Source organism: Sus scrofa, chromosome 1 (genome assembly GCF_000003025.6).
Source record: "Sus scrofa isolate TJ Tabasco breed Duroc chromosome 1, Sscrofa11.1, whole genome shotgun sequence".
Lineage (NCBI taxonomy): Eukaryota > Metazoa > Chordata > Mammalia > Artiodactyla > Suidae > Sus > Sus scrofa.
In genome coordinates, this window is record NC_010443.5 from 222545356 (window position 1) to 222564663 (window position 19308).

At 42.3% G+C, this 19308-nt stretch overlaps 1 protein-coding gene across 9 annotated transcripts in view; it reads left to right on the plus strand.

Moving 5' to 3' along the window:
• The window catches only part of TJP2 (tight junction protein 2), a 138472-nt gene that overhangs the window by 70838 nt on the left and 48326 nt on the right, over positions 1-19308 (plus strand). Inside the window, exon 1 of one of the 9 annotated variants that reach the window (XM_005660144.3) lies at positions 13430-14087. In XM_005660144.3, coding sequence (XP_005660201.1) covers positions 14016-14087 — 72 coding nt within the window. In that variant the 5' untranslated portion in view covers positions 13430-14015. 9 annotated transcript variants of the gene reach the window in all.

The following is a 19308-nucleotide window of genomic DNA, read 5'->3' on the forward strand; positions in this document are numbered from 1 at the left end:
TTCTTTTCTGTGGAAAGGTTCATTTGTGCCGTGTATTAGATTCCAGATATAAGTGATATCATAAGGTATTTGTCTTTCTCTTTCTGACTTACTTCAGTTAGTATGAGAAGCTCTAGTTCCATCCATATTGCTGCAGATGGCATATTTCATTCTTTTTTTAATGGCTGAGTAGTATTCCATTGTGTGTATGTACCAAATTTTCTTTATTTCTCTGTTGATGGGCATTTAGGTTGGTTCCATGTCTTGGCTGTTGTAAATAGTGCTGCAATGAGATAGTGCAGTTTGTTCCTTTGGTGCTTTGGCTTATTCTGGTGTCTGCATCCATTTCTCAGAATGCCTGGTAAACATTCCTGTTACATACCCAGATAACAGTTTCTTGGCCACTCCTAAATTATGTACTTGCGAAGGTGTCTTTGGCACTCAGCTTAGAAATTGTGGTTTGGTTTAGTCTTTCCTCACAGTCACAGAAGGGGGATCTTGGCTGGCACTTAAACCCTTGGATGGGTGCTGGGTGCTGTCAGCTGCCCTGAGAAGGCCATTACTTCCCCAGAAACTCAGTGCACATCCCCTTTTCTTTCTTCTTCTGGACTCCTGTATTAGTGACCTGCTGGGGCTGTCCACCTAGGCTTAGATTTCTTCTCTGCATCTCTGAAATCAAAGAATTTGGGAGTTCCTGTCGTGGCTCAGTGGAAATGCACCTGACTAGCATCCATGAGGACGCAGGTTTGATCCCTGGCCTTGCTTAGTGGGTTAAGAATCCAGCATCGCTGTGTGAGCTGTGGTGTAGGTTGCAGACGCAGCTCAGATCTGGCATTGATGGGGCTCCAGCATAGGCCAGCGGCTATAGCTCCGATTGGACCCCTAGCCAGGGAACCTCCATATGGCATGGGTGTGGCCCTAAAAAAAACCAAAAGACAAAAAAGAGAGAAAGAAAGAAAGAAATTAAGAAAACAAGGGATTTTGGACCCATAACAATATATCAAAATGTAAATGCCATTGACCTGCTTTAGACTTTTGCTTCTTTTACTCACAGATGAGACCCAGGCTCCCCCACCTGCCTGCCTCTCTCGTGCCCCAGCCATGTGCTCTCTCGCATCTTGACCTTCCTCAGAGGGCTGCAGAGTCACTCAGGAGAGCGTCCTCTAATCTCCCTGGGGAGGCCAGTCCCTCCTCTTCCAGACCTTTCTGTGCTTTCCCTTCATAGCTCACATCACAGTTTTAGTCCTACAGCTGATCCGCCATTAGCCTGTGAGCTCTGTGAAGGCAGGACCTAGTTTATTATCCTCACTGTTGAGTCTCTAGTGCTCAGTATAAAGCCTAGCAAGAAAGAGGTGCTTCATAAATATTTATTGAATGAACCAATGAGCAGATTCCACCTTCCACATGAAACTTTAACTCCTGTAGCTCTTTCTCCTGGAAATTAAGTTCCTCCATACCAATTAGCTCCGATGCTTAACAAGTAGAACATTCTATGCTTTACCTTCCAGATGGTTTAAATTGCTTTAACTCTCCCACTACCGGAGCAGGGCCAAAGCGTCATAGGGTGTCAGTTGATTGTAATATGCTTTTGTATTTTTTTTAAGGTTAATGAATGACAACTGAAACGTGCAGTTCTCCACTTTAGTCCCCCACCTCCGCCCAGAGATTTGCAAATATCCCTTGTTTCTGATAAAAGCTGTAGTGGTGGGGGTTTGTTGTAATTATTAGAGTCTTTTCTAATCTCCGAATTACATTTTGGAAAGTTAAATTTGAAAGGAAAGGGCAATCTCTTTTTATTTCTGCATTGTTGCGCCACCTAGTGGGTTGTTATGTCTGTTACTCTGCAGTGGTCTTTGCTGCTTTTCTAATAACCATAAATTCCACAAAAGGGAAATAAATGTTGGGTTCCTTTTTATGCTTTTAGAACATGTACAATTTCTGTCAACAATTTATGTTATTAGGCACAGATGGGTTTTTGGAGAGGAACTCAACATCGTTTAATTTAGAATTTAAAAAATAACAGTGACCTATATCTGAAATTTCCTATGTCACCGACAAAGGAAAAGAATGGCAAAGAGTAGGGACAGGGAGGTGTCCTCCACATTTTTTTATGGACTGTTTAACTCAGTTTTCATAATAGCGGGCTGCAAGATACTAGATCAAAGAATGTGGTTTCCAAGTGTAGCAGTTATGCTGTTTCAAACATCTGAACTTCTTTTTCAGTTTTGTCATGAGAAAAATAAATTAGGAGAAGCCTCACTATTTTGGCACAGCTTGCTTCAGTTTCATTTACTCTGTGTTGTTTTAAAGTCAAAATCCTTGCTAAGGCTTGCTGATGTGTATTTTCGTTATTTTTAGTAGCTTGGCTTGGGCTCTTACCTTTCATTGGTGTGGGAGGTGGATGCAGGGAACCTCACCTCTCCCCCATTCCTGTCTGCTCTTTGCTGGCCCCTCCCCTTAATGGAGTGTGTTCTTAAACCACAAGTGGTTGGTTCTTTGTTTTCCTCTGTGAAGCAGTGCATGCTTATTGTGCTGAATGCACTGTGCAAGTACATATTCCCTCGTCAAATGTGTGATATTTCAAATGTGTGACAGGGAGTTCCTGTCGTGGCTCAGCGGTTAACAAATTCGATTAGCATCCATGAGGATGGAGGTTCCATCCCTGGCCTTGCTCAGTGGGTTAAGGATCCAGCGTTGCTGTGAGCTGTGGTGTAGGTTACAGACTCAGCTTGGACCCCAAGTTGCTGTGGTTGTGTGCATAGGCCTGTAGCTGCAGCTCCGATTGGACCCCTAGCCTGGGAACCTCCATATGCTGTGGGTGCAGCCTTAAAAAGCAAAAACAAACAAAAAAGTGTAACAAATACACAGGCAGTTGAAGCCATAAATTGTAAACTTTTCAATCTCCACATATTAATGGTTTATTAGGAAGTTATTGTATCTCTTACTGAGACCTGGTTAAATTAGTGTTTTCAAAGGGTCATTTGCCAAATTTTATTGATGGGCCAACAGAAGGAGTTCAAAATATTTTTTTCCCTACAAGTTTTTTTTTTTTTTTTTTTTTTTTGGTAGGAAAAGTTTTAAAAGAATACCAAAAAGATCCTTAAAGTATGAAAACATGCACTGCTTCTGTAAATAAGTAGTATTTTGTTTCTTCTCAAAATGGCATTTGACTCATCTTGCTAAAGCACTGTAGACTGCTAGAACTTGTTTCAAAAGTAATGGGTCAGTATACATGAAGAGGCCTAGAAATGAGTACTCTGTAATTCAGAAATACTACAAATTATAGGGTGGAGCTTCATGCTCAACAGCGTTTGCCATAGTATTAGTTACAGCAGCAAAAAAATGGAAACAGCTTAGGTGATGGCTAGGGCTAGGGCAAATTAATTGCTTGCTAAATGTGGCTATTGACAAATTTAAGTTAGACATTTAGTTCCTTAATGGTAATAGCTACATGTCCCGTGCTCACCAGCCACCTGTGGCTAGTGGTTGCCATGTTGTACGGCACAGCTGCAGAGCACTGCTTTTCTAGGTGCCAAGTTTTGTTGTTGAGGACTCGTGCTTCTCCACTTTCAACGTGCATCTTAATCACGTGGGGCTCCTGTTAAGATCATATTCTTTTTTTTTCTTTTTTTTTGTCTTTTTAGGGCCATAGCTGCAGCATGTGGAGGTTCCCAGGCTAGGGGTCAAATTGGAGCTATAGCTGCTGGCCTATGCCACAGCCACAGTAACTCGGGGTCCGAGCTGAGTCTGCATCTTACACCACAGCTCACAGCAACAGTGGATCCTTAACCCACTGAGCAAGGCCCGGATCGAATCTGCATTCTACGGATACTAGTCAGATTTGTTTCCAAGGAGCCACTACAGAAACTCCTAAAGTCATATTCTTATTAACATGTCCAAAGTAGGGCTTGAGATTCTGCATTTCTACCAGGCTCCTGGGTGTTGGCAATACAGTATTTAAAAACGTTCTTTAAGTTCCTGCATTGACTCCCCAGTGCTCATGTCTTTGAGGTTCAGGACTCTGTCTATAAGCTTACTAACATTCTGGGGTGTGGTCAGGCACGCTGATGTATGGCAGAAACATCGTGTTGCTCCTTTTTTGTGTGACTATCCTCGGAGGTACCTTGGGTCTGGAGGGACCGTTGACCTTGGGTATTTAATACCGGGCCGATCCTGCTGGCAGGATTTAGCTGAGTGCTCGAATTGGTTTTCTAACCTGCCTTTTGACACAGCAGTTTATAATTTTATCTTGGTACCAGCATGGGTGGTGGTTTGTTTGTATGTTTGTTTTCTTTTCTTTTTTTTTTTTTTTAATTTTTAACATGTAGACAACCCGTTTTTATTTTTATTTATTTATTTTTTTTAATATTTTTTTTATATTCCCACTGTACAGCAAGGGGGTCAGGTTATCCTTACATGTATACATTACAATTACATTTTTTCCCCCACCCTTTCTTCTGTTGCAACATGAGTATCTAGACAAAGTTCTCAAAGCTATTCAGCAGGATCTCCTTGTGAATCTATTCTAAGTTGTGTCTGATAAGCCCAAGCTCCCGATCCCTCCCACTCCCTCCCCCTCCCATCAGGCAGCCACAAGTCTCTTCTCCAAGTCCATGATTTTCTTTTCTGAGGAGATGTTCATTTGTGCTGGATATTAGATTCCAGTTATAAGTGATATCATATGGTATTTGTCTTTCTGGCTCATTTCACTCAGGATGAGATTCTCTAGTTCCATCCATGTTGCTGCAAATGGCATTATGTCATCCTTTTTTATGGCTGAGTAGTATTCCATTGTGCATATATACCACATCTTCCGAATCCAATCATCTGTCGATGGACATTTGGGTTGTTACCATGTCCTGGCTATTGTGAATAGTGCTGCAATGAACATGCGGGTGCATGTGTCTCTTTTAAGTAGAGTTTTGTCCGAATAGATGCCCAAGAGTGGGATTGCAGGGTCATATGGAAGTTCTATGTATAGATTTCTAAGGTATCTCCAAACTGTTCTCCATAGTGGCTGTACCAGTTTACATTCCCACCAGCAGTGCAGGAGGGTTCCCTTTTCTCCACAGCCCCTCCAGCACTTGTTATTTGTGGATTTATTAATGATGGCCCTTCTGACTGGTGTGAGGTGATATCTCATGGTAGTTTTGATTTGCATTTCTCTTATAATCAGCGATGTTGAGTATTTTTTCATGTGTTTGTTGGCCATCTGTATATCTTCTTTGGAGAAATGTCTATTCAGGTCTTTTGCCCATTTTTCCATTGATTGATTGGTTTTTTTGCTGTTGGGTTGTATAAGTTGTTTATATATTCTAGAGATTAAGCATTTGTCAGTTGCATCATTTGAAACAGTTTTCTCCCATTCTGTAATTTGTCTTTTTGTTTTCTTTTGGGTTTCCTTTGCTGTGCTGTTTGTTTTCTTAAAGTGAAACTTTAAGTTATACTGGCTTAGTGAGATTCAGAATCATAGAGTAGGCAGGGCTGTATCTGTGTTGCCAAATTGGCCCCTTCTTTTTTGGCTTATTAATGGCTTTGTGATTATAAATAAGAATGGTCTCTTAAATTATAATGATACTTTATAGCTCAGTGTACCAGGACTATGAACTTAGAGGTCTTAAATGTGATTATCTGCTGATGGTAGGTTTTTGTTTTTGTTTTTTTGCCTCCTATCTTATTGAAATTGGACTCATACAGATGTGGATTCACATCGTAACAGCCTACTAGCTGTGAGGTTGTGTGCAAGTTCCTTAACATCTGTATGTAATATAGATACAAAAATATCTGTCACATATATCTAATATATATATACATATATATATATATATGAAATAGTTTCCACCCACAGCAGGTACCAAAATCCACAGATGCTCAGGTAAATCCCTTACGTAAAATAGCATAGTATTTGCATAAAACCTAGACGCATTCTCCTATATACTTTCAGTTACCTCTAGATTACTTATAATATCTAATATAATATAAATGAAATAGAAATAGTTGGCTTGCATGTGGCAAATTGAAGTTTTGCTTTTTGGAACTTTTCTGGAGTTTTTTTGGGGGGTATTTTTGATCTGCTGTTGGTTGGATCTGTAGACCACGTGGATACGAAGGAATGACTGTAATACCCATTTAAGTTTCCTCCATTTCTTTTTGGGGCTTGATAGTTCATTTCTTTTTACCACTGAATATTCCATTGTTTGGTTGTACCAGTTTATCCATTCACCTACTAAAGGACATTTTAGTTGCTTCCAAGTTTAGGCAGTTATGAATAAACCTGCTATATAAACATCCATGTGCAGGTTTTTGTGTAGACATAAGAGTTCACCTCTTTGGATAAATACCAAGGAGCATGATTGCTGCATCATATGGTAAGAGTATGTTTAGTTGTTTTGTTTTTCTTTTTATGGCTACACCTGCAGTATATGGAAGTTGCCAGGTTAGGGGTTGAATCAGAGCTGCAGCTGCCAGCCTATGCCACAGCCACAGCCATGCCAGATCTGAGCCACATCTGTGACCTACACTGCAGCTTGCACTAACACCAGATCCTTAAACCACTGAATGAGGCCAGGGATCGAACCGGCATCCTCACGGACATTAGTCAGGTTCTCAACCCGCTGAGCAACAGGAACTCTATATTTAGGCCCCCCCCCCTTTTTTTTTTTTGCTTTTTAGGTCCATACCTGTAGCATATGGAAGTTCTCAAGCTAGGGTCCAATTGGAGCTGTAGCTGCGTCCTATACCACAGCCATAACAACACCAGATATGAGCTGTGTCTGTGACCTACACCACAGCTCATAGCAGCACCAGATTCTTAACTCACTGAGCAAGGCTAGGGATCAAACCCAAATCCTTATGGATACTAGTCCAATTCGTTACCACTGAGCCATGATGGGAACTCCCATGTTTAGTTTTTTTTAAGAGCCTCCCAAACTGTCTTCCAAAGTAGCTGTACCATTCTGCATTCATACCAAAGGTGAATGAGCATTACCATCGCGTTACCATTGCCCCACATCCTAGCCAGCATTTGGTTCCAATTTGGACCATTCTAATATGGATGTAGTGGTATTTCATTGTTATTTTAGTTTGCATTTGCTTGATGACCTAAGATTGGAGCATCTTTTTGTATGATTATTTGCTATCTGTATGTCTTGTTGGTGAGGTGTTGGCTAAGGGCTTTGGCTCATTTTTTAGCTGGGTAGTTTGTTTTCTTATTGTCGAGTTTTAAGAGTTCTTTGTGTATCTCAGATAATGCTCCTTGATGAGATATATCTTTTACAAATATTTTCTTTCACTGTGTGTTTTGTCTTCTCTGTCTCTTGACATTGTCTTTCACAGAGCAGAGGTTTTTAATTTTAATGAAGTCTAGCTTTTCAATGTTTTGCTTCATGGATGATCAGGGCTTATGTTTTCATGTGTAAAAAAGGGAGGAATTGTGTAGAGTTTTTGAAAGGATTAATGTGCAACAGCCATAAAGCATTCAGCACAGTGGCTGGCACATTGTAACATTCAATTAATGATGATGTGTTTCATGACCCCTCATTTAAATGTGTGTTTACAAGGGCACAGCCTATTAGGGAACGTACCTAACTGGTTATTAAAAGAGCTAGAAATAAAGTCCAACTTGGTTCCCAATCTGTGCCCTCTTCTTACCAAGTCACTGGCGAAGAGTTAGTGAGCCGGGTTGACTGAGCCCAGGCCAACTGCCTGAAAGTGACCATCATGCTTGTTAAGACTTTGTGAGTTGTCACAGTGATTGGCTCCATCACAGGTCTGGTGCCCAGGCAAAACAATCGTGGCTTTTTCTTTGTTTGTTTGGAGTTCAGGGACCAGTCATCACTCATGGGTAGGATTTGAAAGGCACAATCACTGCACAGTGGAAGAGGCAGCTACTTGATTCAAAAGAATACTGCTATACTGATGGCAGTTAGCATCTTGTCCTCTGCTACATTTGACTTGTGTGACCTCAAACAAGTTACTTTATTTCTCTGACTTCGGTCTTTTCTGTAAAATGAGTCTAATAATTATATGATATTGATAATAGCTCGAGATAACAGCTATTATTATTATTTATTGTAAGGCACTACTTTGAGTTCTGTACATGAATTGTCTGATAAATTCTCACAACCATCTTAGGGAAGTGGGTCTTGTTATTGCTCCTGCTTTACAGATGGGGGAAACTTAGCCAAGGAGAAGTTAAATAGTGTAAATGGTGAAGCAAGGGTTAGAATCCTCACTTTCTGATTGCAGAATCCATGATGCATTCTTTTAAGAAAAGCTTTATTGAGATATAATTCACATACTAAAAAGTGTACAATTCAAATTTTTTTTTAGTATAATTAGAGTTGTGCAATCAACACCATATCAATTTTAGAACATCTTGATCACCCCCAAAAGAAAACTTGATAGACCCTTTCCTAGGCAACCACTAATCTACAGTTGGTTTCTGTGACTTTGTCTCTTCTGGGAATTTTACAAACAGAATCATATAATATTTATCCTTTTTGCATCTGGCTTGTTTTACTAATAATTTTTCAAGTTTTATCCATGTCGTAGTATGTGTTGGTTTTTCTTCCCTTATTGTGGCTAAATCATAGTCTATTGTATGCATATACTTCATTTGGTTTACCCATTTATCAACTGATAGATGTTTCAGTGGTTTCCACTTTTTTGCTATGATAAATAATGCCGCAGTGAACATTGGTGTGGACATGTGTTTTCAGTTCCCCTGGCTTCCATGATGTGCTAGTCATCTTGCTGTGCTCTTCAGGAAGAAAGAAACTAGGTTCTTATCCAGAATTGACCTTCTGTTGTCACTGCAGTATTGATGGGAGGGCGGCTTTGTGGAGAGTCTGATTCTGTGATGAGCGCCAGGCAAGGCTCTTTATAAGCATTACTCCATTCACTTCTCACAACAGTTATAATAGGTTGGGGATTTCAAGCCCATATAATAGAGGAGGCAACTGAGGGCTGCAAGCAAACTGCTCAAGATCACAGAGCTTGTAGAGTGTGTGGGAGCTGAGCTTGGTCCCAGGTGTGTGCAATGCCTGTAGAACTCTTCCCACTCCATTATTGTGACCGCCGCTATTGGGAGTCTTTTTTTTTTTTTTTTTTTTTTTTAAACCTTTTAGGGCTACACCCATAGCATATGGAGGTTCCCAGGCCAGGGGTTGAATTGAAGCTACAGCTGCCAGCCACAGCCATGCCAGATCCAAGCCACATCTGCAACCTACACCACAGCTCACAGCAATGCCGGATCCATAACCCACTGAGCAAGGCCAGGGATTGAACTCGAAACCTCCTTGTTCTTAGTCAGATTCATTTCTGCTCCACCACAACAGGAAGTGCTTGCTGTTGTGGGTCTTAATGACAATCCACCTCCTGTTGAAGATTTACTGGCCTGAATTTTACACTGTTTTCGAGGGAGACTGTCTCATTTTGTCCTGTGAAATAAATGATGATGTCCTTGTTTTCTCCAAGTGAATTGAACTGAATGGGTGCCTAAGGTCATGCGTCAGTTGGGAGGGGCAGCATCATGCCTGGAAGTGTCTCCTTGGAGTCTGGGTTCATTGCTTTTTGTGTTTCAGTGCAACTGCTTTCAAAACTATGGATTGTGGAGTTGCCATTGTGGTGCAGTGGAAGTAAATCCGACCAGGAACCATGAAGTTGTGGATTCAGTCCCTGGCCTTACTCCGTGGATTAAGGATCTGGTGTTGCCATGAGCTGTGGTGTAGGTTGCAGACTCGGCTCAGATCTGGTGTTGCTGTGGCTGTGGTGTAGGCCAGTGGCTACAGCTCCAATTCCACCCCTAGCCTGGGAACTTCCATATGCCTCAGGTGCGGCCCTAAAAAAAGAAAAAAAAAGGGGGGGGGAAGAAGCCCCTACAGATTGTGCCCCCAGGCTTAATGTCATCCTCTCCCACTATCCATTTATTTATTTATTGTTTGTTTGTTTGTTTGTCTTTTTGTATTTTCTTGGGCCGCACCTGCAGCATATGGAGGTTCCCAGGTTAGAGGTTTAATCAGAGCTGTAGCCACCGGCCTATGCCAGAGCCACAGCAACGCAGGATCCGAGCTGTGTCTGTGACCTCCACCACAGCTCATGGCAATGCCAGATCCCTAACCCACTGATCGAGTCCAGGGATCGAACCTGCAACTTCATAATTTTTTTAATACTCTAATTTTTAATATTCACTAAAGTTTCACCTTTGGTAAATAAAGGGTGATGGGGTAAAAAGAAAAACAAAAATGCACACACACATAACTCTGTTACCCATCAACCACAGGTCTGGAACTTCATCCTGTGAATTCTGTTGAGCCATCAGGAAATCCTCTTTAAACTTCTGTGTATTTAAAGCTTTTCTCTTTAACCCGGTCATACTCAGGCTATGTCCATTGTGAGTTCTGTGCTGTGAGCACACCGTCCACACCAGTTGTCATTGTTCCCTCTCAGCACTCACTGTTGTGCGTTGCAAAGGAAGAGCGAGTGCATTGTAATCACATTTGAATGTGAAATACTTTTGGAATAAACTGTGAAAGATTTTGGGTTTTTTTGGTAAACCAAGAATTACATAAGAGGTTGTTTAACTCACTGCTGACTAGTTTACTGCTACCAGGAAAAATTTAGCTTTGAAGAGACACAGGCAGGTGTCTTGAAGCCAAAGACTTGTTTTATAGTTTAAAAAACTACTCATTTTAGGAAGAGCAAGAGTGGAGCCCATTTTCTGCCTTTTCTGGGAAAAAGAGGTTCCTGTTTACTTATCTGACAGGTGTTTCAAAATTGTGTCTGGTGAAGAGAATTCTTTTTGGTCTAAATCCTTCACAATCATTAAAATAAGACCAATTTCATGAGAGGAGGAGGGGAACTACAAAAGCTCCATTCTCAGAGGCAAGATCCATCCTGAGGCTGACTTTTTCTTTTTTCTTTTTTTTTTTTTGGCTGCACCTGTGGCATATGGAGGTTCCCATGCTAGGGGGGTCAGATCAGAGCTGCAGCTGCCGGCCTACAGTACAGCCACAGCATATCTTTGACCTATGCTGCAGTTCACAGCAATGCAGGATCCTTTAACCCGCATCCTCATGGATACTAGTCTGGTTCGTTACTGCTGACTCACATTGGGAACTCCAGGTTGGCTATTTATTAACACACTCTAAGAACTTAAGATGCCTTCTAAAATGACATCCCAGGGAGTTCCTGCTGTGCGTGGCATAGTGGGTTTATGATCCAACTGGTCTCTGTGGAGGCACCACTTTGAATTCTGCCCCAGTGGGTTAAGGATCCAGCGTTGCTGCAGCTGTGGCATAGGTCACAGTTGTGGCTCTGATTCAATCCCTGGCCTAGGAAATTCTTTATGCCACAGAGGGTGTGAGGGGGGGTGTCAAAAAAGGAAAATAAATAAATAAAATGATACACGGCGTAAAACACCAGAGGGATCCCGATGCAGAAAACCTTTGGCTCCATTTTTTCCAGGCAGTGGTCTCCCAGGGTTTCAGATGTGCTCTTTGGGGCGTCTTGGGAAGCTTGATGATTTTGATTTGTGCTGCTTGTGTCTTATTTGCTTTCTTCCTCCCTCCTTTATTTCCTTCCTTCTAGCTGCCCGCCTCACTCTTATTAAGGGCTTAATGTATACAGAGCACAGGAAGAAAAGGAATCAGGTCTAGAGTGGTTCCCACTCCTCACACCCGTGCCTGGCAGTGTCAGCTGTGTAAACTCTGGCCTCAGCTTTCCTCTCTGTAGAATGGGGACCATCATGGCTAACTCACAGGGTTGCGGGCATCAGTGAAAAACTACCTAGAGAGGCCTGCTGAGTTTTAAGTGGCTTCCTTCCATTCTCTTTCTCACAACCATCTTGTCTCCTGTTTCCAGGGCGGGTGGGTGTTTTAAGACTCCCAAGCTATAGATTAGGTTATTAGACACATCCGTCCATGCTGAGAATGTAGCATCCCATGTGTGTTATTAAACAGCGTCCTGCCCGGCCACACTGAGTGCTTGCACACACCTTGCAGAATAGCCCTCCTGCTGTGCCCACTGTTTCCTTCCTAGGATAGCGACCCACCCAACGAGGTAATCATGCATCTGCGCTGAGCTCCCATAGAATGTGCGAGGGCCATCCCTGCCCCTGGGGCACTGTATCCACCTTGTACCCCTCTTCTCCAGTTAATTTACACCTGTGCCATGAACTTCATGTTTTATGTACTTGCCATGACTTCATGGGTTACCTTGCTCACCTTTCTCCAGCTTCACACAGCTTTTTTTTCTGTCATGATCATAATAAGTTTAAGTTTCTCACCTCATGACCTTGACATCTGCAGTACCCTCTTCTTGGAAGAGATCTAGGCTGTCCTATGATTCTTTCTCTTCAGTGTCACCTCCCATGGCACTTGCTGCTACTGGAGATTATTGTGTATGTTTACTTGTCTATTGTCTGTTTTCTCCATTAAAATTGTATATATTTACTTATCTATTGTATGTTTTCTCCATTTTTTCTTTTCTTTCTTTTTTTTGGCCTTGGCCTGATATGGCTCTCAGTTCCCAGACCAGGAATTGACCCTGGGCTGCATCAGTAAAAACACTGAGTCCTAATCACTAGACCACCAGAGAACTTCCAAGAATTTGGAATTCTTAACTTTGAGGATGCCTATGAATTCTGGCCAGTACACATAAATTTAAGAGAAAGACGTATTTACCTTGTCTTCAGGAAAGCATATCGTTTTCCTAAGGACTGTCACAGTAAAGGAGTGAGCTGCTTTGTGCCCACCATTCTTGCTTCTCTGCGCCTGGCGCCCTGGGCTGAGCCTGGCTGGTGCAGGGAGCCAGCCCAGCCAGGGTGGAGTCCTGGGCACCTGTGCAGCTTCCAAGGGTCCTGCTTCAGTAGGCCTCCATTGTCCTCCCTGCCCTCCTCAGGGTAAGATTTGAAACAAACTTTCATTCATTCATTTCCCATCCTGTTTTGCTGTCCCACACTTCTGAAGAACAGACTCTTATAAAGTCCCAGGGAAGGACGTGACCATTTTTGAGTGCCCGACAGCCCATGCGCATTGTAAGGAGAGGTTTCCTCGTTCTGGGCTGACATTGGCCCTTTGAGGTGTAGGAGGATTATTCCCATTTTATACAGAAGGAGATTAATTATCCCAGGCCCCACAGCTAAGGGTCTGGACAGTGATTGCCGCCAGATCCTATGCCTTTAAAACTCATGTCCTTGCCTCTCCTGCAAGTTGCTTCCTGTATGGTCTGCATCTCGTGATCACCAGCTGCTTCCCACATTGCAGACCAACCCTCAGCACCTCCAGCATCTCATACAGTCTATCTTAGATATTGAGAAACCCCAAAAGTGCTTTTCCACTCCTTCTGGCCACCAAGTGGTAAAGACAAAGAAAGAAATAGATAAAGGGCTCCTTGTTATTCTTTTATCTGCCAAATTTACAGGAAGGGGAGAGAGAGGAGGAGGCTGTGCTGAGTGAGCACTCTGTCCCCACGGTGGCTCTGGGCTGCACCAACTGCCCAAGCACAGACTTCATTATCTCTGAGGATGTGTAACATTTTATCTCTATGGCTTTTCTAGGTGACAGAGGCAGTTCCATTCACCTGAAACATTACCAGGCACTCACTCTCTAGTTGCTTAATGCTTTTCTTGTGTGTATGTCTGTAAGGTACACAAGTACTTCTCTAAATATTTCTTTCCACCATATTGCTCTAGAATGTTCTGCTTAATAATTTCTCCTTGACTACCGAATCCTTTTCTACATCTAAAAAGACTATTTACTCCGATTCTGTGGTTCCCTGGCACAGGAGAGAGGGAGGAAAAGTGAGCTGTCAGAGTGGTGCACATCCAGACTGCTTTCTTTTTTCCTCACAAGTGGTGCTTTTCAAAGTGTTTGGCGTCCCCGCTGCATGGATGTGTCACTGTGCGAGATGACAACAGGATTTGCTGGGAATGTGGGCCACTATTGTATCCGCCTTACGTAACCACGTGGAGTGATGGTAATGGGTGAACAGCCTGGGCTGTGGGCAGTGGTCTGGCTGATTACCCTCCAGAGGCCATGAAGCCCGCGCAGGTCCTCCACAGGATGTGGATCCAGGCTGTCAAAAAGTTGGGGAGATGGAAAGGCCACGTGAGTCCCGCTGCAAGCTCTTCCCCCCCTTTTCTTTCCTGACCTTTCTTTGTGGGAAGTTGGGAGCCGGGAGCCTTCTTACAGTGCTCCTTTCTCCTCTGATTTATTTATGCTTCTGCAACTTTCACTCACAAATGGTGAGACTCGGATTATAGTCACACTTGGGTTTTTTAAACAGTTGTCTTATTTTTAGCAGAAACTGATAGCTGCTTAAAGGATTTATGAATCCAAGGCTGCTGTTTCCATGTATTGGGAATCTGCAAGCGCGATCTTGCTTCCTGGGAGTGATAACGATGTATTGCCTCCTCTAAGATGTTTATTTGTGTTTGTGTAATTGTAATTTTTGTTTTTGGGGGGAAAGACTTTTTGCTTCCTATCCTGCAAAAATCTGTATTGTTAATTTTTACATCTCGGTTTCTAAATGATAGAAAAAAAGTTTTTCGCATGTTCTTTTTTTCCTCTTATAGTTTGAATATATGTAGCCCTATGACATGTATGAGTGTTTATTTTTATGACTTGGGATTTTTATCAGACGTGTCTTTTATGGGCAGATATTGATTAATCTTTAACTTTGGCTCTGACCCCCTTCCCCGCCCCCCATCACAAAGAAGCAGAAATTTATGGACAGAAAGCTTCAAAGTTTCCCGTTGGGGGATTCAGGGCATGAAAACTTCTGGTGTCTGCCTTCTGGTTGATTTTTAACACATTTCCATATTCTACATGTAAAATAGGGGATTTACTTCTTTGCTCAAGATTTTTCAAAGAAAATAAATTTTATAGCAAGTAGAGGATATTTTTTAAAAGACAGTTCAGGTAACTGTCTTTGTCCCTTTCTCATTCTTCATGTAAATACCTTACTGCTAACACAGAGTTTTTTATTTATGGTTAACAAAAATAATTGGTTCCTTTTTATTTTTCCAATGTCCTCTAGGAATGAGGCATTAACAATGTTGGGGGCAGGGGAAGTGGTTGTTCACACTATTTGCAGGAAAAGTGAAAGTGATGTGGGAAGTGGTGAAAAGCGCCCTGAGGATCCTTCTGCTGCTAGAATGTTGGCTCTTGGGGTGAAAAGGAGACTTGGCGTCTGCTGCAGCCTGCTGATCTCCCAAAGTTAGCCTGTCTCTCCATCTAACCTGCCTTTCTTTGCCTTCCATGAACCTTTCAAATTACTGCTACGAGCTCTACCTTGCCCTTCTCCAGTCCAAATGGTTGCACTTTCTTCTGCTCTTTGACTTGCAAAGATTACAAAGACTGCAGAGTCTATACCACATTAATAAATATTTGGTATGAAGTCCTTGGGCCAAGAATCAGGTACCTTTTGATGTTCACGTATGGACCCCCCCCCCTTTAACTTACAAAATGCTTGGTACATAGAATTATGTGTCTAAAATTATAATGCATAATTATCAAACATACGAGCCCATCACACATACCCATAGACCCTCACCAAGATGGACCCAAGGTCCCTTCTCACTCCCTTGCCTCATCCTAGGTCACACATAGATACACACAAACATCTCTAAACAAAAGATTGGTTTTGTTTGCTTTTTTCCCCATTGTGATAGAAAATGCATAACATCAAATTCACCATCTTAATCATTCTTTTTTTTTTTTTTTTTTTTTTTTTTGTCTTTTTGCCTTGTTGAGGGCCGCTCCCGTGGCATATGGAGGTTCCCAGGCTAGGTGTCGAATCAGAGCTGTAGCTGCTAGCCTACACCAGAGTCACAGCAATGCGGGATCTGAGCTGAGTCTGCAACCTACACCACAGCTCACACCGCAATGCTGGATTCTTAACCCACTGAGCAAGGCCAGGGATCGAACCTGCAACCTCATGGTTCCTAGTCAGATTCGTTAACCACTGCACCACAATGGGAACTCCCCATCTTAATCATTCTTAAGTGTACCGTGTATTGGTGTTAAGTATATTCATATTTTTGTGAAAGTGTTCTCTTCTTGAATTTTACAAAAATGATGACAGCTCTATAAATTCTTCTCGATGCTTTTCACTCAATATTATGTTTGGGATGTATCTGTGCTCTAGATGTATGGCTCTAGTTTGTTTTCATTGCCATATAACATCGCATTTTAATAATGTATCACAATTTACTTGTCCATGCTGCTGTTGATGGATTATTTGAGTTGTCTCCAGGTTTGGGCTGTGGAAATAATGCTGCTGTGAATACTCCGTGTGGATTTGTGCGCACCTCTAGGGCCTCTCCTCAGGAGAGGAATCACCGCATTGTGACGAGGTGTACCTTTGCTCTAATGCACTCTGATGTGTGTGCTCTTCCTGTGGCCTTGCATGGGAAAGCTCTCCAAAGGCCAAGCAGCTCCCTGCCGGCATTAGTGCAGAGTCTACGCTGATAGCAATTCTCTGATCTCTGCACAGCCCAGCGCGGGTTGAGTGGGGCCCGAGCCCGTTGGCCCAGTTTGAAAGGCGTCATCTCCTCTCTAAGCTAAGCTGCTGCATGCCAACCACCTGTCCCTGAGGATGTACCTGGAGCTGATTTTCTGGGGACTTAAGTGTGATTGTAAGGGGTTCTCTATATTTCTGGAAAGACAGTATATAGATGAGCTAGAGAAGGCGGTGTGATTTGTTTTTTGGGCACTCCCATGGTTAGTAAGCTGTACATAGGCTTTGGCTGTTTCTTTAGCATCATAGTGCAGATGCCACAAACCACGTGCTTGGCATATAGTGGGTGCCCAATAAATATTTGTGAGTGAGTGAACAAGAGAAGAGTGAATAAAGAGTTTTCTCTGGGACCTTTGTAAAAAGTACAGCTTTGTGGGCTAAATATAACATGGTGTAATTTTATTTTTATTATTATTATTATTATTATTATTTTGTCTGTTTAGGGCCACACCTGAGGCATATGGAGGTTCCCAGGCTAGGGTCTAATCGGAGCTATAGTTGATGGCCTACGCCACAGCCACAGCCATGCCAGACCCAAGCCTCATCTGTGACCCTACCACACAGCTCATGGCAACACCGGATCCTTAACCCACTGACCAAGGCCAGGGATTGAACTCGCAACCTCATGGTTCTTAGTCAGATTCGTTTCCACTGCGCCATGAGAGGAACTCCAACCTAGTGTAATTTTTTTTTTTTGTCTTTTTTTGCTATTTCTTTGGGCCGCTCCCGCGGCATATGGAGGTTCCCAGGCCAGGGGTCCAATCGGAGCTGCAGCCACTGGCCTACGCCAGAGCCACAGCAACGCGGGATCCGAGCCGCGTCTGCGACCTACACCACAGCTCATGGCAACGCCGGACCATTAACCCACTGAGCAAGGGCAGGGACCGAACCCGCAGCCTCGTGGTTCCTAGTCGGATTCGTTAACCACTGCGCCACGACGGGAACTCCAACCTAGTGTAATTTTAATACTCAAAGGAGCTATTAAAATTTATTTTTACTCTAATTTCCTACCCCTTAAGAATTAAGATTTAAAATTTATTACTTAGTATACTCTTTTAATATTATAAGTAGTAATGACATAAACTACTCATTAACCCTAGATAATAAGGCACTTAAAACCTGAGCGGTTTTGGAGTTCCCATCGAGGCACAGTGGATCCCGAGTAGCTGTGGCTGTGGAGAAGGCTGGCAGCTACAGCTCTCATTTGAGCCCTAGCATGGGAACCTCCATATACCGCCGGTGTGGCCCTAAAAAGACAAAAAAAAATCCTGAGCGGTTTTATTACAAGTTGATGAGACCTTTGGCACCTGGCAAGGTGTGTATCATTAAAAATTTGACCCAGGAGTTCCCCTTGTGGCTCAGGAAACAAATACAACTAGTATCCATGAGGATCCCTGGCTTCGCTCATTGGGTTAAGTATCTTGTATTGCCTCAAAGTGCGGCGTAGGTCACAGGTGTGGCTTAGATCTGGCCTTGCTGTGGCTGTGGTGTAGGCTGGCAGCTGCAGCTCAAATTCAGTTCCTAGCCAGGGAACTTCCATATGGTGCATCATCATCCTCCCCCCACCCCGCCAAAATTTTTGATTCAGTCCTGTTGGTTTGGTAGTGGAAGGGATTAATCCTTTCTCTGACAAATTGAATTTAAATTACCCCTTCAGTCAGCCCAGAAGTACTTAAAGGCAGTATAATCTTATTATGGAAGAACAATGAATTTCAAAAGCCAGGTTCATACTTGGGCAATATTTTGAAAATAAAATTTTGTAGTAATGCAGTTATTTTGTTAAATGACAAAAAATTTTAAATCTGAAACTTTTAATAGAGAGTTTGCTATGAGGTTTTTTTTTTTTTTTTCTTTACATATCTTTTCTAAAAGTAACATAAAAATATTCTCTGGCATACCTTAATTCCTGGGGTAATTTAACGTGTTTTTGGTACTTAACTCTTCCAGTCTTTTCCCTATGTGCTTATAAACATACTGAGGACATAAAAAATAGGAACAAATAATAATGTTTTGCATCTTGATTTTTCCCCTCAAGAGACATTAAAGTATAGATCTGTTTATATGTAACCAGTCTCCTCTTATTGGACAGTTCATTGATTATCTATTAAAAATTATAAGCAGCTGTAAACAAATCTGTATGTATATCTTTGTGCACTTGTGCGAATATTTCTGTAGAATAAATGTCCAGAATTGGAATTGATTGATCAAGTAGTGTATAGATTTTACATTTTGAAACATATTAGTAATTTGCCCCCTGGAAGTTTTATATCAATTTATATTCCCATTGCTTCTCCCAACAGCAGGCAGACCTGAAAATATAAAACAAATTTTCTCTTTCTAGTTGAAAACTCAATCATCATGATCAAAAAACTAAAAATTGACAGAAGTTAAATAATTATTTCAGCGCCTATGTTTTTCATTGTGTTAATTCATTTAATATCACTCTTGTTTTGGACCTTGTGCTCCCCGACTCCTACTCATGGCGTTGCCCAGTCCTAGGGGTCATTGTCTTAGTATTGGTTCTTTCCTGATAACTTTTAAATACATTTTGGGGATGGGGTACTGGGTGGTGTTTTTTCTTTTCTTTCTTTTTTTTTTTTTTTGTCTTTTTGCTGTTTCTTTGGGCCACTCCCTTGGCATATGGAGGTTCCCAGGCTAGGGGTCCAATCGGAGCTGTAGCCACCGGCCTACGCCAGAGCCACAGCAACGCAGGATCCGAGCCGCGTCTACAACCTACACCACAGCTCACGGCAATGCCAGATCATTAACCCACTGAGCAAGGGCAGGGACCGAACCCGCAACCTGATG